The 27,435-nt window shown below is 36.1% G+C and overlaps 4 protein-coding genes across 5 annotated transcripts; 1 reads left to right on the forward strand and 3 right to left on the reverse strand.

The window, feature by feature from the left end:
* Positions 1–11,161: 11,161 nt before the first annotated feature.
* On the forward strand, positions 11,162–13,898 carry LOC125212845 (probable protein phosphatase 2C 38). The gene is made up of 5 exons (XM_048113120.1): positions 11,162–11,305; positions 11,559–12,041; positions 12,640–13,007; positions 13,212–13,448; positions 13,522–13,898. Exons 2-5 carry the CDS (start codon positions 11,699–11,701, stop codon positions 13,726–13,728), a joined length of 1,155 nt encoding a protein of 384 aa, XP_047969077.1. The 5' UTR covers positions 11,162–11,305; positions 11,559–11,698; the 3' UTR covers positions 13,729–13,898.
* An 81-nt stretch (positions 13,899–13,979) lies between these two features.
* On the reverse strand, positions 13,980–17,475 carry LOC125212846 (CDP-diacylglycerol--glycerol-3-phosphate 3-phosphatidyltransferase 2-like). The gene is made up of 7 exons (XM_048113121.1): positions 16,944–17,475; positions 16,440–16,537; positions 16,292–16,342; positions 15,850–15,963; positions 14,908–14,964; positions 14,714–14,799; positions 13,980–14,601 (listed from the first exon to the last, which is right to left on the reverse strand). The coding sequence occupies exons 1-7, from the start codon at positions 17,368–17,370 to the stop codon at positions 14,478–14,480; spliced, it is 957 nt and encodes a 318-aa protein (XP_047969078.1). The 5' UTR covers positions 17,371–17,475; the 3' UTR covers positions 13,980–14,477.
* Positions 17,476–19,418: 1,943 nt separating this feature from the next.
* Positions 19,419–22,727, reverse strand: LOC125212847 (protein TONNEAU 1a-like). Its single transcript, XM_048113122.1, has 8 exons — positions 22,448–22,727; positions 21,667–21,799; positions 21,106–21,194; positions 20,898–21,020; positions 20,552–20,685; positions 20,432–20,457; positions 20,198–20,354; positions 19,419–19,742 (listed from the first exon to the last, which is right to left on the reverse strand). The coding sequence occupies exons 1-8, from the start codon at positions 22,532–22,534 to the stop codon at positions 19,706–19,708; spliced, it is 786 nt and encodes a 261-aa protein (XP_047969079.1). The 5' UTR covers positions 22,535–22,727; the 3' UTR covers positions 19,419–19,705.
* Positions 22,728–23,753: 1,026 nt separating this feature from the next.
* Positions 23,754–27,055, reverse strand: LOC125211094 (uncharacterized protein YKR070W-like). 2 transcript variants are annotated; one of them, XM_048110783.1, is made up of 12 exons: positions 26,910–27,055; positions 26,721–26,824; positions 26,328–26,363; positions 25,971–26,029; positions 25,847–25,887; positions 25,398–25,469; positions 25,118–25,313; positions 24,927–25,022; positions 24,744–24,811; positions 24,261–24,462; positions 24,084–24,167; positions 23,754–23,920 (listed from the first exon to the last, which is right to left on the reverse strand). In XM_048110783.1, exons 1-12 carry the CDS (start codon positions 27,002–27,004, stop codon positions 23,861–23,863), a joined length of 1,113 nt encoding a protein of 370 aa, XP_047966740.1. In that variant the 5' UTR covers positions 27,005–27,055; the 3' UTR covers positions 23,754–23,860. The 2 variants fall into 2 exon arrangements, with proteins under 2 accessions (XP_047966740.1, XP_047966739.1); XM_048110782.1 differs by having other exon boundaries at positions 25,971–26,044.
* Between the last annotated feature and the right edge of the window lie 380 nt (positions 27,056–27,435).

Below are 27,435 nucleotides of genomic sequence, written 5' to 3' on the forward strand. Positions count from 1 at the left end.
CTTGTTCCTGAACCTACTAACTGTACTATTGTTGAGTGTAGGTGGTTATTTAAGCTGAAGCAGGAAGTTAGTGGTCCTAGATACAAGGCAAGACTTGTAGCTAAGGGATTCACTCAACAAGAGGGGGTGGACTACACTGAGATCTTTGCACCTGTTGTAAAGTTTACAACAGTGCGGTTGTTACTTGCTTTATGTGCCATTTTTAACTGGAACTGAAGCAAATGGATGTTAAGACAACCTTTCTACATGATGATCTTGACAAGCCTATATACATGAGGCAGCCTGAGGGATTTGTAGATCCTAAATTCCCTAACCATGTCTGCCTGTTAAAGAAAGCTCTCTATGGTTTGAAGCAGTCACCAAGGAGATGGAACATCAAGTTTGATCAATGCATGCAAGCTTCTGGGTTCATGAGAAGTGCCTTTGATCACTGTTTATACTATAAAAATCTCAACTCTGTTCCTACCTTTCTCTTACTATATGTAGATGACATGCTTATTATGAGTCCTAGTCCTAATGCTGTTAAAGATGTGCAGGATATGCTATGTTCCAATTTTGACATGAAGGACTTAGGAGATGCACAAAAGATTTGGGGATTGATATTATCAGGGACAGAAAGAACTCCCAGATGACCTTACACCAGAAGTCTTATGTGAAGAAAATATTAAGCAAGTTCAGTATGGCTGATGCTAAGCCATGTACTGTTCCCTTGGCAGCTCATTTTGTTCTTAGCAAAGATCAGTGTCCTAAGAATGAGGATGAGGTTCTGAAAATGAAGAAAGTTCCATACTCCAATGCCATTGGTTCAGTTATGTATCTGATGGTGGGTACAAGGCCAGATATAGCCTACTCTATTTCCTGTCTATCTAGATACATGTCAAATCCTGGACCTCCTCAATGGGAAGCTTTGAAATGGCTTCTCAGGTACCTTAAGCATACTGCTCACTATGGTTTACATTTTTCTAAGTGTTCAGATGTTACTAACCTGTGTGGTTTTGTAGACTCAAATTATGCTAATGATAGGGACAAAAGGAAATCAACCACTTCCTATGTCTTCACTGTTGGAGGTTCCTGTGTGAGTTGGAAGTCACAATTACAACACATTGTGGCTCTCTCAACTACTGAGTCAGAATACATTGCTATCACTGAGACAATGAAAGAGGCCCTCTGGTTGAAACGGGTTGTGAGTGAACTGAGGTTCCTCAAGCAGCCCATTGTTGTATACTCTGACAGCCAGTCAGCTATCCAAGTGTGTAAAAATCATGTCTTTCATGATAGGACAAAGCACATTGATGTCAGGTTTCATCTTGAAGTCAGACCAAGTTCTGATAGAATTTGGTGGTAACCTCATGAACCAAGTATTCGCCTCCCCTTTAAGAGCAAGGGGAAGGGCCTTCATCCTATAGTCATCCTCGCTTGATCCCACAGGCCGCTTTTGTGCCTTGCAGATCTTGCAAAATTCATGTAAAAACTCATAAGGGTTGTCACAACACCTCCCCAAGAACACAGGCAGGACGGCCATAATGTGGGGCTTCACGTAGACTGCTTCTTGTCCTAGGGTCGTGACGATAGCTTGCAGTGGTTCAACAATTAAGTGGGCGTACAGTGAGCCTATCTTAGGATCATCTTCCTGGTCGTCAGCCATGTTGGCTTTCTCCTCTTCAGATGTGGATAATGAATCCGGTTCACATGCAAGGCAATCTTCTTTAGTGCTCGCATCCAAGTCAACATGCAAGGCAGTGGTTAATCCTGAATGAGTGATGACTGGATCTACCCCTTCTCTCCTTAGCCAGTTGGACTCAGTGTCTTTAAACTGCGGAACACAAAAAATAAAAAAAAGTTTATTTACAATATTTACACCAAAATTCTTAACAAAAGCACATGATACGCCATCCATCCCCGGCAACGGCGCCATTTGACGGATGAGGTTTTTATAGGGCGGCGACTCTTGTGTGTGCGTGTCAACTGGCCAGGAGGGTGCCTAGACCTAGCTGTGTCGTTGGGTCTGTGCCTAAAACCTCTTGTCAACAAAAATACCTCAACCCACTTCTACTGGTTAGTATAGTGGAGTAAGGGTCGATCCCACAGAGATGGATGTAGGCGAAGTGCAATTGCAAAGACATTTTGGAAGGGTTGGTTAGCTACCACGCTTTTGGGGTTGAGTTCTACCTAGGCGTAAAATTAAAATGAGACTCTACCTATACTGACCAGTAGGTAACTAAATGCTTAATGCTACTGGATGTGTACGTGAATGTGAAAGTTGGACACCTAGTTATGCATATGAGAAGCTACTAGACGAAACTTACTAAAAATGGCTAGACAAAAGGTAAAGGGAATCAAAGGACATGCTGGCAGACTGGCTGCTGGGTTTGCAGAAAAGCTGAAAAAAGTGCAAGTTCAAAAGAAAAAAGTAACTAAAGCAACATATCTTTGATTGTGACATTTTCTTCTTCACCAAGCTAAACTAACCAGATCTAACAAACTCCATTGATGAATGATCAAGCTCAAAAATTCGTAAATGCAATATTTAACTTGAAATCAAGAACGAATGCAAGAAAAACTGAGATTTACGCATACTGGTCAAAAGGACAGGGTGACAGAAACAAGCATAAACGAATTCCATGCATTTTTGAGAAACTTAACCATATTAAAACTTGTAAACATTAAGGAAAAACTAGATCTAACAAAGCTAGGCAGATTCAATTACTTAAACAACAGAAATCAACATAAAACTATCAGATCTAGCTAACTAGAGAGATTTAAAGCAATAACAAAGCTAAAACTCAAATAAAACCATAAAAACTTAACTTCATTCAAACGTTCAAACCAAAAGATGCTTCAAATAGATTTAACTACTGAAATCCGAGACAAATGCAAGTAAAACAAGTTCTTAAGCTAAGAAAGCATTAAAAGAAAGCATGTAAATGGCTGATGGCCTCTTCTGAAACTGGAACTGGACTACGGTGGCTGGAATGATTCAGGCATGATGACTCCCCGCCGGCTGGTGGCCGGAATCTTCATGGCAGGCTGTTGGATTTAGAGAGTGGAACTTAGAGCTAATGGAGCTATTTTCCCAAAAAGTGTTCTCAAAGTGATGATAAAAGTGATAAGTCCAAAGTGATGATAAAGTGATGATAAAGTGATGAGTTAAAAAGTAATTCCTCCTTATGTTCAACTCCTATTTATAGGGTGGCTTGCTCTAATTTCTAGGGCTGCCTCTTCATGCGAAATGATAATTTTGCCCCTCTTTAGTAGTTGATTGTTCCAAGCAAGTCCTTCCTTCTCGTGTCCAGTTCCGTAGCATCCATTCTGGCCAGTTTGCACCTTTTCTGCCCATAATTGCCAATTTGCACTTTTTCTGCTCATACTGGCCAGTTGCACACTTTTTGTTGCTTTTTCACGCCATTCCCTTCTGATCCTTTCCTCCTGATTTAGTACCGCAACCTGCACACTTTAGCAACTATTTTGCACATATTATGAAATAAAGCACGTTATACTGACCAGTAACCAAGGCCTAGAACGAGACTCATCAGGCTGCTTGTGGAAACCTCTGGTTTCTAGTCTTGTTTCTTGGACTGGTGTTTGGTTTCTGGGTTGAAGAGGCTCCTCCGAGAGTGAGTTCTGGTGTGTATCGGTTTGGTTGAGTGTTGGATGTGTGGTGGTGGATCTAGGGTTCCGGTGTGACTTGTCTTGATTGACTGTGGTCGATCTGTGTTCTCCCTTGGTGCAAATCGGAGATGGCTGGATGATTGAGGGCCGGATGTATAGATCTGTGTAGTTGTACGTGGTGCAACTTGAGCCACATCAAAACTTTGTTTTCTTCTCAATCTTTTGATTCTGTTTTGCTATTCTACTGCATTCTATTGTTGTTGAAATTACTAACCGTTTACTTAGTGTTTCAGGTTAGCTAATCGTGGTTGCAGCTATAGTTTTAATATTTTCTGTATCAGATCTGTAATCTGAGGGTTGATCTCTCCAAGACTTGTTGTAGATACTTGGATTATATCAAGCCTTCGGCTAATCAATACCTAACACTTTTGTTTTTTTCGGATCTCATATACAACTAGCTAAAGAAAATCTCATCAAGCTTATGTACCAATCATTTTTACGAAATTTAGAAAACAATACTAAAGCAGTAGAAGTTGGGGATTATATTGCTATATGAATCCGCAAGTTGAACACTTTTTATATAGTAGCATTAAAATAAACTTACGAGTATCGCATTCATGAAAACTAATAATTAGATTCTAAGTATTGCAACATAAATCATACTATGCATTATCTAAACCACATGTTTTAAAGGATTTTATTACTACTAAATAGCCATAAATAAATAAATAAAGATAGAAATTTCGGATTGGATCAATTGAAGAAGGGAAATTCCATTTTGAGCATTAAGTCATTAACCCTTCAATTCAATCAATAGTAACTCCTTGTCTAGAATTAATACTACTATTATATTCCCTCCGTCCTACTTTAGTAGTCTCATTGACTTTTCTGCCCTTTTTTTTTAAAAAATGATAAAAAAATAGTTAGAGAGGAGAAATGGTAAATTAAGAGAGAATAATATAGAGAAGAGTCTTATCTACATTATTGTCTCTCTTACTTTACCAATTCTCTATTTTAACTATTTTTTATCATTTTTATAAAAAGGAGGGCAGAAAAGTTAATGTGACTGCTAAAGCGGGACGGAGGAAGTAATTTATATACTCATGTCTAGATTGTAGATTACACTGTTAAATTCCATTTTGAGCATTAACCTTTCAATTCAATCAATAGTAACTCGGGCTTTTCTAGAATAATCACTATTATCACTATACTTATGTTTAGATTGTAGATTACACATTGACCCTATTACGAATCACGAGTCTTGATAGTTTTTAGAATCATTCGTGCTCTCACAACTTAGTTTCAAACATTTTTGGTTAATATTCATTTCTCAAGTTTGGTATAAACGTAACATATCATTCAATTATTAGTTAAATACTTCATTTGTTTCATTAAAGATGACCCACTTTCCTTTTTACTTTGTGTAACGCCCCGAAAATTTGAACCCTAATTTTAGAACAGTAAAATTTTATTTGATAACGTGGGAGACGTGAATTAATTGATGAATGAATTTATTGCATGAGTTCTTATGACCGAGTTGTGTCTAAGGTTTGCGTTGGAAGTTTGAAAAATTAAACTTGTTGATTATATGATGTGGCATGCGATTAATTAAATTATGAGGTGAATTATTTGTTTAAGGGTGAGTGAGAATATTAGGGAAAATTTCCATAAATACTAGCCACATAATTTTGAGATTTTCGACCCCTTCACTTTTGGAGAATGAATTCTATTTTTCCGGATTTAATTTAATTCTTGGGATATTTATCCAAATTAAATCCAAAACCCAATTATTCTCTACTTCTTATTGAGAAAAATCGAACCCTCTTGTTTTTAAGGTGATTTTCAAAAATCACCTATTCTTGGGAAGGAAGAATTTATTTTATTGTTTAATTGATTCCTTATTGATTTCCTTCCATACCTAGAATTTAAATATTCTACCAAATCTTTCCATACCTCAAGAGATCTTGCAATATCTTATTTTAGTTAATATTGAAAATCCATTCCTTATATAAGAGCCATACTACACGCCTATTTTCAATCTCTAGGTGGGAGATTTATTATTTTATTTTGCTCCGTGATATTTTATTCTACTCCGAAAAATATACCAAACTAAATCTTGGCTAAATAAGGGCCATAATTTTCGAAATCTCCATGCCTTGAAACCCTAGTTCTCTTTTTATTTCTTCTTCCCTACTCCACAATATTGATTTTTATTTAATTGTGGAGAACCAAATCTTCCCAAATATTCTATTTTATTTACCTAGAGATTTTGTTTAACTCTATAAATAAGAGAAACTCCTAAACCTAACCCTAAAATTTTCGCCCCCTCCTCCATAAGTTTCGCCCCCTCCCTCTCTCCACACTCTCTCAATTTTCTTCTACTTTTCTTCAATAATTCTTCATCCTTTGAGAAGAATTAGAGTTTGAGCCTCAAGATTTTTGAAGAACCAAGTCTCTACTTTGTTTCTACCGTTCGTTTTTTCTCAAAAAGGTATTTTTATATTAATTCTTCTTCTTTCTAACCGATTAATCGGTATTCTTGAACTCTCATGCATATGGAACGAGTGAAAGGGGGGAAATAAATTGATGATTTGGATGTATGTGTGTGTGTGTGTGTGAAATCGTGTGTGTGTGTGTGCGTGTGCGTCGTGTGTGTGTGTGTGTTGGCAAAACACTCATGTGTGATATATGTTGATGATAGATCTAGAGCTAAGATGCGAATGAAATTTATACGATGATCATGATTTTGATTGGTGATATTAAGATAAGTCGATGGGAAAAGGGAAAGCGTTGAGACATGCATGTTTTAGGAGTTGATTTTGAAACTGATTTGCGATATGTGCCTATGTGATTAAAAGGTGAAACCTCGGTTGCGAAGCAGGATAACAAAGGGAAAGAGCATACTTGAAATCTAAGCAGTCGAGGTGGGCTTTATTCTTAAACTTTCTTATGTTGCAAATTTATGAATGCGGAGAGATAAGGGTGGTTTAACTGTTATGCCATGCCTATGTCTGCTTTGTTGTGATATTGTGCGTCTGATGCCCAGTTTGAGAGTTCGCTCCATTGGGCTATAGGGCTATGGATATGTTTAAACGAATTCGGGTCTGAGTAGGGCCGCAAACCCTACCAGGCTGTGTACACGGTGGGATCGGGAGCCGTCCTTGCTAGTCGGTCGGTCTCGTGGGCGAAAAGTGTGGCCACACTTTCGTCGCACCATGGAAATGTTGTGATTGTGGAAATTGATGAGAAAAGTGGGGAGTTGTTTGACTGGCCAGTCTATGGAAATATTTTTGTGATACTCGATGATATTTCTTTTTAATAACTGCAAAAACTCGAGTTCACTATGGTAAGGGTGTCATAACTATTAAAATGTTTTGGCAACGAGTTCACTGAGTATTTCAAAATACTCAGCCCTGCATGTGTTTTCCTTATGTGCAGGTTGAACGACGACGAGCGGTGGCGGGTGTTGAGCATATTAATTAATTAAGATGGATGTTTTGAACTTCGAGCGTAGTCGTGTCTTCATACATGGCTTCGCTTTCTCTTGGTCGTTTCCGCTGAATTTTTTATACACTTTAGTATTATCTGGATATTTTGCATTTATTCCTTTCGGTTTAGAAGCTTTAGACTTCTTGTGGTTTTCTTGGATATTATGTCAAACTCTTGAGATATTTGATCGTAGTTTATGGTATCTTTCTTTTATTTATTAAAGCTTCTAGGTTAAACCGTTGACTCATTGCTTTGATAGTTCTTTTAAATACTTTGGTCAAATCTCTTTAAATGAAACCCTAGCCTATGTTTATTTCTTTTAAATCCGTTTGGTAGCAGTCGACGTATTTATTATACCCTAGAAAACCGGGTTGTTACACTTTGTCTCAACCAAAATGACTCATTACTAAAAATAGAACACATTTATCTCTATTTTATTAATTTACTTATTCTTACTTTACTCTTTCCACTTAACACACAAAATAAAGCTGCATAAAATCCTGTGCTGCCTAAGAGCAACTCCAAGGGGAGAAGGTAAATGAAAAGGGTATATCATTTTTATACCTTCTCAAAAAGTGCAATATACCTTCCCAAAAAGCAATCAACTCCAAGGATGAAAGGTATATTGAAAAGGTAAATAGGTATATTGTTGAGATTTTGCCGCTTCTCTCTCCCGTTTCTCTCTTCCGCCAATCTCAAAATCAGTTTTTCTATTTTACCTTCTCTTCTATGGAGAGGTAAAGATACCTCCTCAATATGGGAAAATGTATTTTACCTTCCCATTTACCTCCTCCTTTGGAGGGTGTTTTTCCATTAAAAAAAAGATAAATTTGGCGGTTATCATTGTTTATCTTCTTATTTACCTCCTCCCTTGGAGTTGCTCTAAGGAATGAGTCATCTTCCTTGAGATGGAGGGAGTAATTAAAATCATCCAATTACATGTCAAATAGTCGGTTTTATAAAAAAATTATTAAAATAACAAAAAAATTTAATAAGATAAATATTTGGAGTCGATTACTTTCAAATCATAAAATTCTAAATGTTCAACTAATTAGACAACTAAACTAAAATAATCACAAGAAAAGAATATGTTAACATGATAATTTTGTCGACTCTGGTCTTCTTTGGATCATTACTTTGCTTTGCCTTATTTTTGTTAGAGGTAGTAGAGTAGTTATAAAATATGAAGGGATAGTGAATATTAATTGATCATAAAAATAAATCCTACAAATAGAGATTAGAATAGGAGGTCCTATGGTGGAAGCTAGATCTATAAACAGATAATAGTAAATTCTTGGAGAATTATTTTTGAGTCAAAGTAGACCTATATATATAGCATGGAAAGGCTTACACGTGATACTTCGTCTGTCTCACGCTAAGAGTCATATTTTTCATTTTGATCCATTTCACAATAAAAATCTTATTTCAACTCTTTCCATAAATAATGGGTAGACTAATTTCCATATTCCACTAACTTATTTTACTAACATTTTATTATAAAACTAAATATGTAAGTGAGACCCATATTCCACTAACTTATTCAACTCACTTTTATTTACATTCCTTAAAACTCGTGTCATAACTAAATAGGACTCCTATTACAAGATGGAGGAAGTAGTATTTTGAATTTTAAAATATACTATATTGTACTCCTTAATATGTAGTAAGAGATTGGGCTTCAAGAAGAGTCAATTTATCATTGCACTACCTCACACAGTTTTCATTAAATGGTAGTAGTAACTTTCTCCGAAGAACTACAAATGGTAGTAGTAACTTTCTCCGAAGAACTACAATTGAAACGTGTAAGGTATCCACACAAATTTCATTTTAAGATTAAGCCCATAGTAACCTTAAAAGTCTGATTATAATTATTTTAGCTTTTTTTTATTTTAAAACTCAACAAACTCAATCAAAATAATAAAATGGACAAAAGCATACTAAATCATGCAATATTTAATCAAATCAAGCTTAGTCTAATCCCTAAAAATGTGTAAAATCTATGTGGGATCATTCCAATGAATAAATTATTTTTCAAGATCTTCAAAGATGATGCTTTTTGGAGGTGACGATGTCTTGGTTGAATCCTAACCCTCCAACAACAACAATGAAAATGGAGACAGAGAAATATGGGGATAAATCAACGAAAGTTGGCAGGGCAGAGTGGTCGCAGCGAATTTTAGGATTGAGGGAGAATTTGAGTATAAAGAAAATTTTTAATTCGAAGTTTGAGATAAATAGATGATAAATTTTGATCAGTCTATCAAACTCCCAAGTAAAATTTTGTCCAAAAAACCATAAATTGACTGAATTTTATTCAAATAGAGTTAATAAATAACTACTGCTATTATTTTGTACTTACTATATATATTGACAATTTCGCATTTTCCCTATAGGATAAAACTCTATGTTTTATTGCTGCCCACGTATTTTATGACGTCAGGTCAATTAATGGCTTGGAACTAGCACATTATTAATCAATAAATACACTATTAAACTTGCTCTTAGATTTGATTAGTCAGCGCATTATAAACTTGATTAGTCAATTAAAATTTTACATTATGTGCGGCTCATAACGAGAATTCTCCTGGTCAAAATCAGCTCTTATTTGAGCTAGGTTACATAGTAATGTAATATTTCAACCATGCCAACATTGCATTGAAATTTATGATTATTCATGCTAGACAAATTCATTTATCTTATGTTATACTATATCTCATTTTTATTATGTCCAACAAACCAAACATCGTGCTAAGACTATCTAGCAAAATTACTACACATACCTTTTGAATACGTTATCATGACTAAATTAAAAATAACCGTCCAATAAAAATTTCATTACACCTTCTCTCATGACATGTGAAATACTATTATTAAAAATTTTGATGGATGAAACATGTTAAATATAGGTAGAACGTCATTTATGATCATTTCGATCTATCCATTAAAAATAGTTTATTTTTATTTTTCAAAAACTTTTTCATCACGCGTTAAATTACTAGTTATGCAGATTCAACTATCACAAACATTCGTTTTCAAAGTTTTTATGTAAGTTGTTTTTCTTAAAATATCGAATTGAGGAATATGGGTATTGTGCTAAAATGTAAAGATAGAGCATTATAATTGAAATGAGAAGTGCATCCAAATCCATGCTCTTTCGCAAGAGCATGGATGTAGGCCCGGACCTACATTTATTCATTTTTTAATCCATATTCTTTCGCAAGAGCACAACACTCACATCCATGCTCTTCCGCAAGAGCATGCTCAAAGGTCCCACCATTCTATTATTCAATTTAAATATTTCAAATACTAAAAACATTTTCACAATATTAAAATGCATTTAAAATACCCGAAATACTATTATAAATTACTGCAAAATTTAAAATTACATAATTAAAATCTTAAAAATTACAAAATTAAATTCATAATTAAAAAATTGAAGTACGAATGAAGATAATTTGATGTAAAGAATGGATGATCAATGTAGGTATTTGTAGATGATTTTGGGATAATTTTTTTTTTAATCAAAAAAAATTGAAAAAAAGGGCTATATTTTTGGGAATCCGTAAATATATTTTTTTCTTTTTTCCGAATTACTTTTGATCTTTTATGATTTTTTTAAAAAATAATTAATTTAACGGAATAAAAACGAACCTTCGGCACGGCGGTGCTCGATGCATCAAGCATGGACGTGCCATCGTCAAGAGCACAGCGGAGAGCAGGAGCTCGCCGCGCCGTCGGCACGGTGCCTGCTCAATGTATCATGCACCAATGCAGGTGCTCTAAGATGACTATTTTATTTTCGTGATAACGAAAGACAATGGAAGAACTGAATATTTCAAATATTATAACTACTAATTTTTGGTAAATTAAAAAAGAACATATTCGTTAATCGTTAGTAATGATTTACTCCAGTAATAAGGAAAGAGATTGAAAGAAAATGGAAGAAGTGAATAGTAAATTAAGCCTACTAAACTTTTTGGTAAATTAAATAATCATAAGAAAAGAGATGAGAAAAACTTGCCTAAAAGAAAGGTGCGTTCTTGGTCAAATTCAGAATCCTCTAACCCCTCCATCTATGAAAAATAAATTCCCTATAAATTCATATAAATTGACAAATGAAAATCCCCAAAAACCCAACCCAGAAACCGGCCAGCAAACAGCCCACAGGAATTTGATCATACACGATCAATTCTACTCCTAATTTATTGTATGTATCTTCGTCTGCTCTCCATGTCTCTTGATCTATCCTTTCTGGCATTATTTATCAATATATGTTAAAAAGATGCAATTTTTAGCCCCTCTTTTTTGGAATTTCAATATTTTGTTGAGCTAGCTTTTGATTGTTGGTTCTATTTTTCGATCTTTTAACTCTACTCTTTTAATTTGTGAGTTAGTTTAGTTTGTTTGCAATGTATTAATGGTGTTTGTTTATTTACTTAGTTAATTTTGGCATAATACAGATTGATGGTGCTTACATTTGTCTGCATTCGGAAATTGTGAAATTGGATTTAGATAAGTATATCTGAATTTTGCACATAAAATAAAGTTATATTGGGGCTAAGAGTTGGTCTGGTGAAGAGAAGAGTGATAAATTGTGCTTATGAGTAAAATGGGGACAAATTCATGGAGAAAGTATGTTTCCCCTTGTTGGCGGCCCTCGGTGGAGAGCCGAGCAGTGAATTGCAACACTAGAGGGGGCAATCCTAGTGGTTGTGTGGACGGGTTGTGGTGGTACAAAGATATAGCTCAACATATACACGGGGAATTTTCAATGGCGGTTATCCAAGCAAACAATGTGTTGGAAGATCAATGCCAAGTAGAGTCGGGGCCGCTGAGCTCTATGGAGGCTGGCCCTCGTGGGACATTTGTTGGAATCTACGACGGGCATGCTGGCCCTGAAGCTTCCCGGTTTATAAACAGCCATCTATTCAAAAATATTAAGAGTATGCACATCTGCGTTCTTTGTTGCTATTATGGTCTTACCATGTGTTGCGTTTAGCGTTGTTCGTATGTTTGTGGTTGTGCTGTTTGATATGTTAGACTTCTAGTTGATGTTTCTTTATTTTACAGTGAAAGTGTTTTCGATAAAGTTTTGCACTTCTGGTAATATTCTGCTCTTTAGGTCGATCACACTAATGCTAATCCGACGAAAAATTCATGAAAAATGTGGAGTACTATGTTCAATAAGTGCCTTAATGCGATTTAGATTCTTTCTTAACATCATGTTGGGATAATATTTTTCGAATATTGTGTGTGTACATGTTGCTTATGTCGGTCTTTACATGTAATTTAGATAAATGCAGTTCCTATATGAACTCTATCCATGTACTTTTTTTTGTTTTGGTAAAAAAATTTAAGTAATTCCAATCTGGAAATGTCATCTAAGCTTCAAATGATTTATGATGAGATATAAGCCACTTGATCTATTGTTTTATTGTTTTTTGGAAGAGTTGTTGATCTATTGTTTGAAGTCCCTTACACGAGTTGATCGAAAACTTGCTAAAACTCGTTGTTTACTCACTTTCCAGCTGTCTGATGCAGGATTTACGTTAGAGAGTCAAGAAATGTCTGCGGATGTTATAAAAAGTGCTTATTTAGCAACGGAAGATCAATTTCTTTCTATGGTAAAGAAGCAATGGGAAATCAAACCACAACTCGCGTCTGTGGGTTCGTGTTGTTTAGTAGGCATAGTATGCAACGGGATGATATACACTGCAAATGCTGGAGATTCCAGGGTGGTGTTGGCAAGACTAGAAAAGTCTGGTAAAGAGGTCAAAGCCGTCCAATTATCAGACGAACACAACGCCAGTTTTGAATCTGTTCGGGAGGAGTTGCACTCGTTGCACCCCGAAGATCCGAACATCGTTGTTTTGAAGCACAATGTTTGGCGAGTGAAGGGTCTCATTCAGGTAAAAATATTGTTTTAAAGAAAAAGACTAAAACAATGGGGATTCTTTTGCAAGACGGTATATGCTTCCCTAACTATATCACAAAATCGTGCAAAAATCTAACTACGAACCATTTGAGGAGGACGTCATCAATTGTTTTCATTCCTTTTCTTTGCAGTAATATGCTTCCCTAACTGTGTGTTTCCTCTCCTTGTTCCATCCCAGATTTCGAGATCAATAGGTGATGCCTACTTGAAGAAAGCAGAATTCAACAAACCGCCTTTGTTACCGAAGTTCAGAATTTCAGACCCTATCGAGAAGCCAATCCTGTTGGCCGAGCCATCGATACAAGTTCAGAAACTTCAACACGAAGACCAGTTTCTTATATATGCCTCGGATGGTCTATGGGAACACCTTAGCAATCAAGAGGCAGTCGACCTTGTCAACCACTCTCCGCGCCATGTACGGTTTCTAAACTTTCAAAAATTACTCGTTTTTCTTCCTCACGTAAAATCACACTATACACCCATTACAGGGTGTTGCCAAGAAGCTAGTAACAGCCGCCCTCCAGGAGGCTGCATTGAAGAGAGAGGTGAGATATTCAGACCTGGAAAGGATCGACAGGGGAGTGAGGAGACATTTCCACGACGACATCACTGTAATAGTCGTCTTCCTTGACTCCCATTTGATCAGCCGTAGCTCGTTTCAGGGGCCGATTCTCTCAATAAAAGGAGGCGGGTAGCACCCGGAGAAGCCAACACATAGACTAGATTGGTATAAACATGTTTTGTTCTTGATTAGTTTCATCGAAACTGAAAAGGAAAAGGGGAGATACTTGTTCAGATGTACAGAGCTGCCTTTGGGCATCTCACAACAGTTGATATATGTTAATGATTATGCCAGGAAGATGCAGAGGGACTCATGTTCTTTAAATTTTCTTGCTCACTGGCATATGAAACACACCAATTGACTGGAAAATAAAAACAGAAGGAATTATTGATGATGAAATGTGATAAATTCAGTGCTGTATCTCTGCATTTGTTCCATAATAGTGCCACTGAGTATAATATAGATAAACAGCATCATGACTTTGCTTCATGATTTTATGATACCATCTATCTATATAGTACATTTGATAACAAATAATACTAGCCTAAATCAGGTACCAAGCTGCTAAAGCAGTGACTTTTAACAAAAATAAAGAAGACTGCCTCAGCAACACATGGAATGTCATCTACTGTTGTTCGCTTGTTACATTGGTGACGAGGGGTCACTAGAGTGACGGGCATTATTTCATCTACTATATTTTTTGGATAATTGGAACACAGCTCCTGGGATAGAACTCAGTTGATGCTAAAGAATCTCAAATGGAGAGCTGCACTTGCTCACCCATATTTAGAACAATCTCTTCTTTTTACGGGTGGGGATGTCTTTGCTCCTCCATTCTTCGTTATAGTTACTACGAACCATGATAAAAATTGATACGCCAAGTTACTGGCTAAGAAGCACTTTCCATATCTTACTCATGTACACAACCAGTGACCATAAGGCAAGCCATGCTGAAATATATAGCAACACAACCCCAGAATAAGCAAAGGTATGGGCTCCGATGATGCTGCATGAATAGGAAAACGGCATACCAGTTTCAGAAAACAATAATGTGTGTATATATCGGACTTCAATTGAAAAAAAGCTGGATAATATGAAGGAAAAGAAGAAAACTGAACCTGGCATCTCTGGCAGCCAAGAGGATGGTTAATGCACTCATCTGTGTGGCAGTTTTCCACTTCCCCAAATTATTGACTGCAACAGCCTAGAAAGTAAAGTAATAAATTTGGATGAGTTCTTCGATTCCATTATTCACCAGTTTGTAATATTAATTTTAATTATGAATTTACAATTCAAGGCCATTGGTTCAAACCTCAAGAAGCTTTTTGTCCTGAGCAGCAGCCCATTCCCTGACAGCGGACATAGTAATCTACATGTAGACATAACAAATATGTAAATGCTAGAACTAAACCAAATTGAAACATGGCCATGTATCAAGCTTTAAATATAAGGATCTACAGTGCAAAATTAGAGGTGAAGAAATTCAAGAAAATAAGATTTCCAACCGATGAAAAGAAATAACTTTCCCCCAAAGTCAAAATGAGCTATCCAAGTCTATTAATGATATCTAAATACAAAAGAATGAAGTTGAATTTTTTTCTTGTTTGTATGCTCTATGTGCATTTCAAGCTGGTAGCTGATTGTTTCTCCCATATGAAGATTATAAAAGAGTTATGATATTGTTTTAAATCATATCTATCAATTCTAATATAAGCTCAATTGCAAATCGGTGCGAGAAGAGATTCAGAAAGTGTCATCCACTGCTTTTCTCCCATACGAAGATTAAATATGTCTTATGATATTGTTCTAAAGTATCAGTGTGTGGAGAGATTCAAGAAGTATCATCCACCTCTTTCTTCTCTTAGGAGGCACAACTTACAATTTTCAGAGTTGCAGGGGATAAAAAATAACCATGTATCATTTCCCTATTTATAAGAGAATTAACTCATTGTTCCTTGCAACTGTACCAAACATCATGGATTAGAAGGATAAAAAACTTAAATTTCCGACTGTTTCCCCTATCTCCCTTCACTTCCTCTTCTAGGCACAATGCATATCTTTAACAGATAGAGAGAGAGGGGTTGAAATATTGTTGATGTAAAAGCTTTGATATCAATATTCAATACAATATATAAACGTACTTATTTCAATGGCAGATGCACCAGTAGCTAAGCATAAAAATTTTATCTTGTGTATGGATATGCCTGAAAAGGCACAAATTTGTTTCTGTGAGAAGAAAGTGTTAAGCTCTTACCTCTCTGCCAATTACAGCAATAGCAGGTATAGTTAACAGCCATGGTGCATGCTCTAACCCACCAGCTTCAAGAGGTCGGGTACACAACAAGATCAGTGTGGCAGCAACCATAAGCTGCATTCATTTTACGAAGAAAGAAGATGAACATGTAGCAGTCTTCATGTATTTCAACATAAGTCATGCAACAGTTGGTCCCATAAAATAAATAGAGGACAATACTTCTACAGCAAGATGTATGTATCTCCATAGGTTAAAAAAGTGGGCCCCTTGTGTTCAAATTTTGAATTAAGTGTACCCTTGGGAAAAACACCTGGGTTTTCCTCTGAAAAATGTAACCCAATTTTGTCATATTGGAAGATATTTTCTGATCCAAATTTATTTACATAATCAATGTATTTAGTGAGATTTTCTGCCGAGTGAGTACAATTGCTCTAAGTGTTACCTTATCTGCCACTGGATCTAAAAATGCACCAAACGGAGTTCCCAAATCCATCTGTCGAACAAAATATCATCAGAAATAAAGAAAAAAATGAAAATAAAGATAAGCATGACAAGATAATTCAAAGAAGCTGAGTCTAGACAGACCGCACCTTTCGAGCAAGGTATCCATCAAGCCAATCTGTAAAGGCTGCAGCAATGAAAATCCCAGTTGTAACAGCAGGTCCCCACCAGCTCTCAACATAAAATGCTACACCATTGAAAGTAGAGTGTCAATCTCATGACTTCCATAAACACACTAACACAGCGAACTGAAACCATAAAATAGATAGAATGCACACTCAAACCAATCACTAAAATCACCTAAAACTGATTATGCATTTCCAAGGAAAAATTACAGCTCAATTAACAATTCCAATAGACTGTGTAGTCATCCATTAGATGATGATGTTATATTATACCACAATCTTATTATTCAATAGAAGACACGAACCTTCAATCAGAAATACGGTATCAGGATACAACAAATTGTGCAAAAGAAGCAAATAATACATTGTGCACAATTGCATGATTCGAGATAAAATCAAACCATACCACATAAACATCCTAAAATAAACACATGGAAGCACAATTTACGATGCGCAATCGATACATACTGCCTACAAGGAGCGGCACCGCGGCGACGCGTCCAATCGTCAATATCGTAGGCAATGTGAGCAGCTTCGCCGGTGGTTTTCCGGTTAGCTTCTGCGTGGGCGGAGACACGTCGGATTGGCTCTCGGCCTTGCCATTGTTGGTGACGCACATTTCGGAACCGAAATTAGTATCCGAATTGCAAAACAGCTTTTTATCTACTTCTCCGCTTCGAGAATCCGATGCGAATCGGTGATGTTCCCGGCCACTCCGCGAAGCGATTCTACGGCGTGGCGGAGGAGAGAATGCGGTCGTCCTGCGCCACCAACCGGTGGAGTTAGATGCCGTCGATTGGCCGGTAGTGGTGGCGGAGGATGAGGGGGCGAGAAATGTGAAGGGTTGGTGTGGGCGTAGGATAATGGAATTGGTGAATTTGAGAGCGCAAGGCATAGTATGGTGCGGAGTTAAATTGTCTCAGGAAGCTCAAGATAGCGAGGGAGGCGTACGATAGCAGTGGGGAAGATCGGAATTTCGCAATCTTACCGAATCGATCGATTTTCCCTGTGCGATAAATAAGTGACCTATATTTTCCACACACGTATTTCATGTGGGAGTTTTAGTGTCACGTGTCAATAGAGATTTGCAGGCTAATCGGCCTCGGATTTAAATTACAATCTTAACCCTTAACGTTCAGTGTTGGATTTGCCAAGCGGGCTAATCGGGCTACACTTAAAATTAGCAAATGATAGATTATAAATGCATGAGGTTATGATCGGTTTAAAATCAACATGATCGGTTATGAATTCATTCTCCCACATCGTTTGTATGAACAAACATAGACTAAATGGACTATCTCTCTTAATATGATAATCTTTTAGGCTGAATTATTTGTTTAATGGAAATCTCTTAAATTGGGAATAAGAGAATGCCATGGTTTAGGTAGACTATTGCTAGACTGAGTGAATTTTTCTCTTTCTCATATATTGTTTCTACTTTTTGTATCCCTTTCAAAGATTTTAATGAGGGTAGAACAAGAACAGAAAGTGACAGAAGATGCCCACATGTTTACCGAGCAAGACGCTGCTGCTACAGTGCTGCAGCTTTGGTCATCTTCATGAGTTTCTAAGGAACGAATCTAGTACCATAATCAATGCCTTTTTTTTGAGGGAATTTACAAACCTCTTGACGGTGAATCTAGTACCATAGACATCATTACCATTGGAAATATATGTTCCAAGTTGTGGATTGTCAAAAGTTGAGGTTTTTGTTTTGACTTAGGTAGGGGATGAGTTGAACATTGATTTGTACACTTGCATCAGCATCAAGATCCTCAATTAATTCAAGCCATATGAAATCAATGTGGCTTATAGGTTAATAAATTTTACTAATTTCTTATTATTTTTTTTAGAATAATAGTAATATCTAATGTACGTTTAAATAGAGATTAAAATATTACTCACTCCATCCAAGCCTAAGCGAGACGTTTTATTTTTGCATGTGTTTTGGAAAAATGATACTAATAAATAGTTAAAGTGAAAAGAAAATAAAGTAAGAGAGAATAATGTCGAAGAGAGTCTCTCTACATTATTCTCTCTCTTATTTTACTTTTTCTCCACTTAACTATTTATTAGTATCTTTTTCCAAAACACATGCGAAAATAAAACGTCTCACTTAGGATAGGACGGAGGGGGGAGTGTTATATTGCTAACTCATAACTTAATAGCTAACTACAACTAAATAATAGCCATTAGATATTCAAATTAAGGTCTTAGATCATCAATCCCTAAATGTTAATACGAAAAACGTCAATAATGCCATATGATTAATTCCAAAAAATATCAATAGAGGTATTAATGTCAATTAACTACATGTTTAGTTATAACTAACTTTTAAAAGAAATCCCAAAACTTTAAATTCATATAACATATATCAAATTAAAGATAATTTTATAAGGATTCCAACGATATCCTATATGCATATGTTCCGACGTCAAAATTTGAAAAAAAATTCAAAATTTTTTAATTTTTTCGTACAAGCAGAAATGTCAACATACTATATAAAATATGTCAATATAATACATGTAGAATGTCAATATAAGCAATAGGTTAACATTCTTAAAGCATTGTGTTGACATTCTCAAAGCATTGTGTTTATATTTTCGAAACATTATATTGACATTTTCATCCAAAACGCTAATTTGAAGTTTTTTTTTATTTTTTTTATTTTACTAATAAAAATGAAAAGTACACATGGCAAATTGTAGACCACACGATTTCTAAAATTATATGGCCTTAAATTAGTTATAGTTAGTAATTAAATGATGAGTTAGCAATTGATCACTTTCCGGATGGAGGGAGTATCTTGGTTAATGAATTTTATACGTTAAACTTATTTGATAGGGTGTGTGATAAAAATGAAATTTGACTTTATGTTTATTATTTAACTATAATAGTAAAAAAGACTATTTTTGTGCTTGATAGGTGAGTAGATATGTCATATGAACAACTTAGAAATAAACCATACATTAGCTTAAACAATAATCAGTAGCGTATTGATACAATCGGCACACCCTACAGGATTATAATCCTGAAACTAACAACTTTAAACACGAAAATGAACAAGAAAAAAAATGAATAGGAAGAAAAAAGACTGGGATTAAGCAGTTATATGATCACAAAATACAAAAACACATATTGATCTTAGATAAAATCACTTGGTACATTGTTGGAGCAGCAAAAATCACCTGCAGACTATGTCAAAGATCAAGCAGTTATATGCGGTTTACTCAGCTGGTATCCTCAGACATTCCATCACCAGCATGCCTGTCCCCAAATTATTGAATCAAGATATCAATCCCATATTCCATAGAGATAATAAAACAATAACACACAACAAAAAAATAAACCCAATATGTTTATTCACAATCTTGGACAAGAGGGCTCTATTGTATGTGCGCCCATCCATATCCTTTAGAATACTTCTCAGATGTGCCACTTTATTTTACTTCATCCTTCCCAATTTGAAGGCCAAATTCTCCCGGATATGAAGACCCAGGGTTCAGAAAATGGTATTTGCATACAAGGGTACATGTTTACAATGAATGAGTTTTCTTATGTTGTAACTGGAAGATTCCACTTTCCACTTACGAGAGATTATTAAACACTAGCAGGGTCATTACAAAGTATATTGTAGAACCAAAATTTTTGAATTATGATTCACGGATCTCTAGCATGGTGTAAAGAACCATAAGGTCAATGTTCAGATTTCAGAAACAAACCTCCATGAGCTGGTTAAATTACGAGCTTTTCTATCCAACTGCAGATTTTCCAGTGCAGCTGAAGCCCGGCCTACATCTTCTGGAAGTTCATCATTATCATATCTCCAACTGTATTCGTCTTTCCTATAGCCAGATGTAGATGACCCAGCTCGACGATCTGATAGTCGGACAGTTAGAAGGTACATCACATTAAATGGTTCTGCAAAACCAAATTTAGATGCTTTAGCTACTTACCAGATGGTTGTGAAGCAGGAAGAGGCCTGAAATGAGCACAGCATAAAGTAGATGATATGATGGGAAGCTTCAAATCAAGTTATAGAAAGTTGGCAGTGAAATGAATTATTGACAACAAACCTTCCTAATGGAGGTACACCGCCAGCAAGAGATGACGGTGAAGTCCTTCTCATGTTTCTAGGATCAATGTTTGATAGAGAGTCGGCATCTGGAATAGTTGATCTCCTGCTGCTCCCTCTTCCTTGGGATAAATTCTGCAACATCATGCATTAAAATTGAGAGGGAAAGCTAACAATTCCTCAGAAACATATCTATGAATTCAGATTCTTTACAATCAGCAAAGCTCATTAGTGTTATTTGTTCAACCCAGCAAGCTAAACACATTAAGCAAGCAAATAGAACCATTTGTAGAATTGCCAATTTGCTTATGTAAAAAATTATTAATTATAGGACTGGACTCACATACCTCGTACTTTAAGAACCCCTCAAGTACGTCCAAAAGCAAAGGCCCACTGTCACCATTACGATTAAGGTCATATCCATTTTTGCTGCTAAAGTCTCTTAATTCCGATTTCCATGAATCCTTTGGCTGAAACAGAAGGGAAGTAAAGAACTCTGTACAGATAAAGCTCACACCGCAAGAATATTACAAGGAAAACATGTCAAAAAAGTACCAAATTGCACTCTGGCAAGTAAACTTTCAAGGTATGGTTTAGTTGAGCCCAATCTAGATATTCACATATCAATGCAGTTAGAAGTCTTCCTGCAATTACAAGATGATACAATATTAATATCATGAAGATCATAACAGAACTAGAAATAACAAATGCATCTGTGTGAAAGTTAATGTCCCTCCTGAAACTTTTCAACCCTGTTGGAATATGTGATTTACTTAATGTTTAATGCAAAAGAAGTGTCCTTATGAGAACCATAGTCCAGAATAAATGTCCCTCCTGAAACTTTAAACCCTGTTGGAACATATGATTTACTTAATGTTCAATGTAAACGAAGAGTCCTTATGAGAACCATAGTCCTGAATAAAGTCTGCACATTTGAGGTCATCGAGTTTTTTTTATAACAGTCTGACTCAATCTCCAGGTAACGTAAACATAAGTTCACCAAATGGGAGGACTTTGCTTATAGATTTCTATTTCAAAGTACATAACTGCAACCTAATGAAATGAGATGTAAATACATAACAACATTGGGCAAGAGGACATTTTTATGGTAAGTACCAGAAGGAGAGTTGTGGAGCTGCTTTGCACGATCATTGCAACTACCCAGAAGAGCAGGAGGCAGTCCATCATCTTTCTCTATAACTCTATCCTCTTCTTCTATCGCTTCAAATACACTAGCTCTCAATTCAGCCTAATAAACCAGAACATATAGAACTCTCAGCATTTAAGATGATAGGCGCACAAAGGAACATCTATAAAATGTAGTAGTGCATGCAGTAATCAGGATCACATATAAAGAGGTGTAGATAGTCTGATGAGCTTCACAGCTTCACTTCTTACTTAACTCTGAGTGACACTATGAATCTTTGCAAAACTAATTATGCAATGCTCATAATAGAATAACTAATGTGTAATGTATTATTTTTCAAACCAAATTCTCATGTAAATTAAGACAATAATTCAAGTCCAACCATCAACACAAAAAAAAGGTCGCAAAGCCTAAGACCTCTTACTAGAAATCTAATAATAATCCAAATGCGCTATATATCTCAGCAAATACTACCATTACATGCAATTAAAATCCCATTCCTTTACCTTTACCTAACCATTCAAAGCTGAATATAACAATATACGCATGGAATCGAGTAAACTTAAATTCTGAACAAATTCCCCCACCGTGAAAACTCCCCAATTCCCTAAAAATGACAATCTGCCTTGATAATTCACTCAAAATCACCAGATCGCCCGAGCAATTTGAATCCCAAACACGCGAACTAAAAAAGAGGGAGCGATATGAATCAGAAAAGAAGATAAACAATAAGAGAGTGGCAATGCTCACACGGATCTTGGCGAGAACGCCTTTCTTCTCGAGAGTGCGTGTAACAAGGGTTTTCAAATCCATCATTTCTCGCGTGTAATCGTCCATTTCTCCCCAAATTCTTGGGCCCCGTCGTGCTCAGCTCAAAAATTGAAGGATCTCGTTATTCTTCAAGCTTCTTCGGTTTCGATTTTGCAGAATTTGGAGCTAAGTGGTGAAGATAAGAGTGTTTGTTTTCCCAAATTATGAAATTTTGTATATTCAAGTTTGGTGAAATTTCACTATTGGTTGCTAATCGTGGAAATTCACACTCATAACGAAGCAACAACTGCGACTTCTGCAGGTAATGCATAAAAGCGTGCCAAAGGGCAGTGGAGAGGATATGCGACTCATGGTGTAGCTTCTATTTAATTTACTCCCTTCGTCCCACAATAGGAGGGAGTCACATTCGGTATGTGCACGGGTTTTAAGAAATACTCTCTTCGTCCATGAAAATTTGTCCCAGTTTTTCATTTCCGTCCGTCCCCCAAAATTTGTCCCATTTCACTTTTACCATTTTTGGTAGTGGACCTCATATTCTACTAACTCATTCCTACTCACATTTTATTATAAAACTAATACTTTAAAAGTAGGAAAAGAATAGGAGATTAGACTAGTTAGTGGAATATAAGGTACACTTAATTGAGTTAGTAGAATGTGAGACGTATTTACTATTAATGGTAAAAGGTGAAATGTGACTCATATTATGGGAATGACCGAAATGAAAAAATATGACTCTTATTATGGGACGAAGGGAATAGACCGTATTGCAAATACAACTTTAAAATAAAACAGATGTAGATAATACTCAAATCAATATTGCAAGCTCCTTACATGTTCGTTTGTTGCAATCAAGGTCCCCACAAAATTAAGGCTTTGCCATCTACTAGTGAGAGTATGTCAATATGAAGGATCAAGAAATACATTCGAGCTCTGAATTTTGTTTTTATTTGCAGCTTAATGATAGATACTATGTCAATATGAAGGATCGGCGAAAATTATTTTGCCAGAGATTGATGGCATGATACATTATCTCAGCCCGCGGTGGTGATTTCATGCATTACCTAATTTTCAACATTATGTTTCTTTATTCCCTTCCTCATTTTTTCTTGATTTCCATTATTTTAGGGATTCACTATTGTTAATTGGGATAAATAGGATATTACTACTACTATATGAATAAGTTATCCTTTTCGAAGGGCAATAAAACTACAAACTTATTTTGTTTTCTTTTTCTTTTTCAAACACTTTGTTTTCATCTAGCAGCGGTAGACAGCAGGAAGAGAAAGATTATAAAAAAATATTGTTACATGATAAGCTAATGTGTATGAATATATAAAGAATAAGGAATCCAAAAATTGTAGTGGGTGTTTAGAGCTGATGCATTGGCTACAACTACAAAGCATCCTCCCTGTTTAGTATAAACGCCACCGCATCTTCCACTGTATCCACAACCTGCAAAATCAGAAACCGACATCGCAAGCTCAGTGGCTCATAGGCATCATTGTTGCACATCATATATGGTGCAAATGCAGGTTTGCACTGACATAGTGGAACGGATCGAAGATCAGCAGATATATTGGTAAATCAAAGAGGAACAGCGTTGAGTATTGCGTACCAAATCAGCTGGATACTTCGTGTGGTTCTCTCTTTGTCGAAACACACCAGTTCTTGTCAAAATTGAAAACCATGGATACCCTGCCTGTGGGGCAAGAACAAATTACCTCAGAAACACTATCCTTAACGTTTGTTCTTTGTACAAAGGAACTTGAGAGAGAGAGAGAGAGAGAGAGACCTGTTGAGCTCCTTTGATGTCAACTAAAGGATTGTCACCAATCATGTAAAGCGTCCTGAAAGACGGCGAACCAGAATCACCATTTCCAACATCAGCAGGACTGCAAGTTTGTAGAAGATGTGCTAATATAGTTTCAGCATTTCTGAAGACGAAAGGATTTGGCTTCCCGAAGCATGTGAACTCTAAGGGTTTGTCATGAATTCTGTAATTGAGAGAGTGGAAAGAGAGTAAACAATTTCAGTTCAGACAAATTATTATTCAGCTAGGATCTACACTTATCTATTTTTTTCATACAATTAGAATCTGTATCTTTTTTTATAAGATTTCTCGCGCACTACTTTAATCATTATCAGTACTGCTAAACAAACACAATTAACTACACAATTCAACACTAAGTCACGTCTAAACTTGGTTGATTGCAGATCCATGGATTTAGGTGCATTAAGTATAGCATGATTAGAGCTGTAGAAGATGTTCAAGTACCTATTGAAGACACTCTCAAGGGCTATCCGGAAGGCACCCATGCCAAGACGTTCTGAGGGAAATGCAGCCTGTAGCAAGTTGGCAACATTTTTTTAATAGATTGCAAAGGTCACTGCTACAACACAAGAGATAATTCAGAGCTAGACATTAACAGATTTTTCCTTCATATCTGTTATAATCAACCTGGTATTGGAGATCATCTGCAGCAAAATATAAAGGTGGTTGATGCCAATTCTTTTGGCCAGGAATGCCTCCAGATGTCAAGATGTCGCAAAGAACCTAAAGTTGTCAATTACTCGTCTCAAGAAGAATCTTTCTGAGAATGCGCTGATATTGACAACTTTTACATTTTAAATTTAAATATAGCAAAATACCTGTATATCCCTACCCCAGTCGACAGGATCACTTACAACGAACACAGCATTAACATTTTTAGAGTAATCATGATGGATTTTCTTCTCTGAGTTTTTTGAGCAGTTTGATTCTTGTATAGTTGTCCACCGCTTGTATTGGGCCACCGGATCAATGTTACTGAAGTGTGATGCATACTCATCTAGTGAGACAACTCTCCTGAAAGTGGGATATGGCTTAGGAACAAATAACTGTACCAGAACAACTCAATTTCAACCCAAAAGTAACTAAGCTAGAACTTACTTAAAACCATATTCTGACATCACAACAGCAGGTTCCCCTTTTCCAGTGGCAACAATGAATTCATTTTCATATCTATAAAGGGAGACAGCAAAAATATTGGAAGCTCGTGACAATAATAAAAAGATTTAGTAACATTCTAATATCTGAAACAAAGAACTTTCAGTTTTGTCCCTGGCTTGTACAAACTTTCAAATAGTTTCAACACATAGTGACTACACATGGAAATCGATTAAAAATCCCAAATTTTTTTTGAGAAAGTAATTAAAATAGCTGGGAAACAGTTGATCAATATTCAAGCCTAACTTCCTATTCCTTATCTTGGTAATAAAGAACCATGAAGGAAAATCCATCAAGAAAAATTGTAGTATATGAGTAAACTGTACTGAGAATTTGAAAAGGAAACTAAATTATGCTTCCAAAAAAATTAATATAAAGATGACACTGGATACCTTTTTAGCAAAGTGCTGAAGGGTGAGTGACCCTGCACTACCTATACCCAGAGCATGGTACTTAACATATCACATTAACAGATACTTGTATGCACGGGGCAACCTTCACAGTTTGTAACCACACCTGAGAGGGTAATATTTTCACGCCAAGAATATCGCTCAACTCAAGGGCTCTTCTCGACTCTGGAATACCACCACCTACAATTAGACGATGATATTTTACTTGCTTTCTACTGCTAGGACTTTTCACGAAACAGGAACAATGGAAATTCAACACGCCCCAAAGTCAAAATATGTACGAATCTCCGAGTATAACAAATTATGAATCATGCAATACAGATCTCTGCCAGTTACACGAAGCTACATTGATGAGTAACTAATAACTATAGAAGTAACGAGTCCTGTTTGTCTTCACAAACACAAGCAGTTAAGTTCGAAATAGAAACACAGAATGAAACGTAGGAAGACTTCGAATACCTACCATTTGTCAGGAACAAAAAGGGAATCTTCAATGAACCTGCAAGAAAAAAGTTGAGTATAAGGGAGATGCAAAATTACACAGACAATAAAATTACATCATTGAGATACAACATCAGTTATACACCCAACTGATTTATATACCAATGATGGTACAGAATCTAACCACACAACTAGTTACATTTCCCCAAGATGTAATTAGTGAAGTTAAATCCAAGTATATGATATGGCTAATTTTCCCCAATCAGACAATTTCAGCTTCAGAGAAACGCATATGATACGACAATTTTAGCTAATTTACAGAAATATTGCATCTCTTCGAGAGCCAGCCAGAAACCCTAATTATAAAGAGAAAGCAATGAAACAAACAGAGCATCGTGTTAGGAAGGCAAATTACCGGAGTCATCGTAAAATTTTCGGAGCGCTCTCCGTGAATTCCCAATTGGATTCGCGCCGTGAAGTATCACCCCATCTATATCAAATGCGACCCCAAATGATGAACTGCAAGCAACAAGGACTAGAAAAGATTTACCAAAGTAGGAAAGCTGAATCGAATTTGAATTAGTCAAAGGATCAGTTACAGAACTGCTGGGACACTGAGCGAAACTTCGCCGACGCCGACGCAGGCTGCGGCGGCCGGAGTAGCGACAGTGGCAGTGGCTGCTTGAATCGGAACCTCATATCCCCTATCTTAATAATCTTCTGTTTTTGCTTCAAAAAATACTAATGTGTTTTTATTTTTATTTTTTGTCAATATCCACTTTATTTTAGTAAAAACATTGTTGATTTTCAATTTTTTTAGATATATGTATAATTATGAAATAAAATGAACAAAATGATTAATTTGAAATTTGCATCTTTCGTTTTTATTGATGGAACAATTTGTAATATTGATACAACAACTATAATACAAATAGAGTGTTCATCTTCATATGAACAAGAAGATCTAACAAATCAATCAACATAAAACTAAACTAGTGGAATTGCCCTTTGGTTTCTTTCTTGGCTTGTGGCATCTCACTCTTTCTTGATACAATGAAACTGAGAGTTTCTTTGATATCATCAAGAATTTGGCCTTTGATCTTGTTCTGTCCTCTGTTTTGTTGGAAGTT

The sequence above is a fragment of the Salvia hispanica genome, chromosome 3 (assembly GCF_023119035.1).
Source record: "Salvia hispanica cultivar TCC Black 2014 chromosome 3, UniMelb_Shisp_WGS_1.0, whole genome shotgun sequence".
In the NCBI taxonomy this organism is placed as follows: Eukaryota; Viridiplantae; Streptophyta; class Magnoliopsida; order Lamiales; family Lamiaceae; genus Salvia; species Salvia hispanica.

Coding starts and splice junctions, on each gene's coding strand:
- LOC125212845 (XM_048113120.1), top strand. CDS start 11,699: ATGAGTAAAATGGGGACAAATTCATGGAGAAAGTATGTTTCCCCTTGT. Junction 12,042..12,639: donor TCTATTCAAAAATATTAAGA/GTATGCACATCT, acceptor TGTCTGATGCAG/GATTTACGTTAGAGAGTCAA. Junction 13,449..13,521: donor TCAACCACTCTCCGCGCCAT/GTACGGTTTCTA, acceptor CACCCATTACAG/GGTGTTGCCAAGAAGCTAGT.
- LOC125212846 (XM_048113121.1), bottom strand. CDS start 17,370: ATGCCTTGCGCTCTCAAATTCACCAATTCCATTATCCTACGCCCACAC. Junction 14,800..14,907: donor AGGACAAAAAGCTTCTTGAG/GTTTGAACCAAT, acceptor TTTACTTTCTAG/GCTGTTGCAGTCAATAATTT. Junction 14,602..14,713: donor TTGGCTGCCAGAGATGCCAG/GTTCAGTTTTCT, acceptor CTATTCATGCAG/CATCATCGGAGCCCATACCT.
- LOC125212847 (XM_048113122.1), bottom strand. CDS start 22,534: ATGGACGATTACACGCGAGAAATGATGGATTTGAAAACCCTTGTTACA. Junction 21,195..21,666: donor GCTCCACAACTCTCCTTCTG/GTACTTACCATA, acceptor TTGTAATTGCAG/GAAGACTTCTAACTGCATTG. Junction 20,686..20,897: donor AGGGGTTCTTAAAGTACGAG/GTATGTGAGTCC, acceptor ATGATGTTGCAG/AATTTATCCCAAGGAAGAGG.
- LOC125211094 (XM_048110782.1), bottom strand. CDS start 27,004: ATGAGGTTCCGATTCAAGCAGCCACTGCCACTGTCGCTACTCCGGCCG. Junction 26,045..26,327: donor CTTTTTGTTCCTGACAAATG/GTAGGTATTCGA, acceptor GTCTAATTGTAG/GTGGTGGTATTCCAGAGTCG. Junction 25,314..25,397: donor ATGTCAGAATATGGTTTTAA/GTAAGTTCTAGC, acceptor TCCCACTTTCAG/GAGAGTTGTCTCACTAGATG.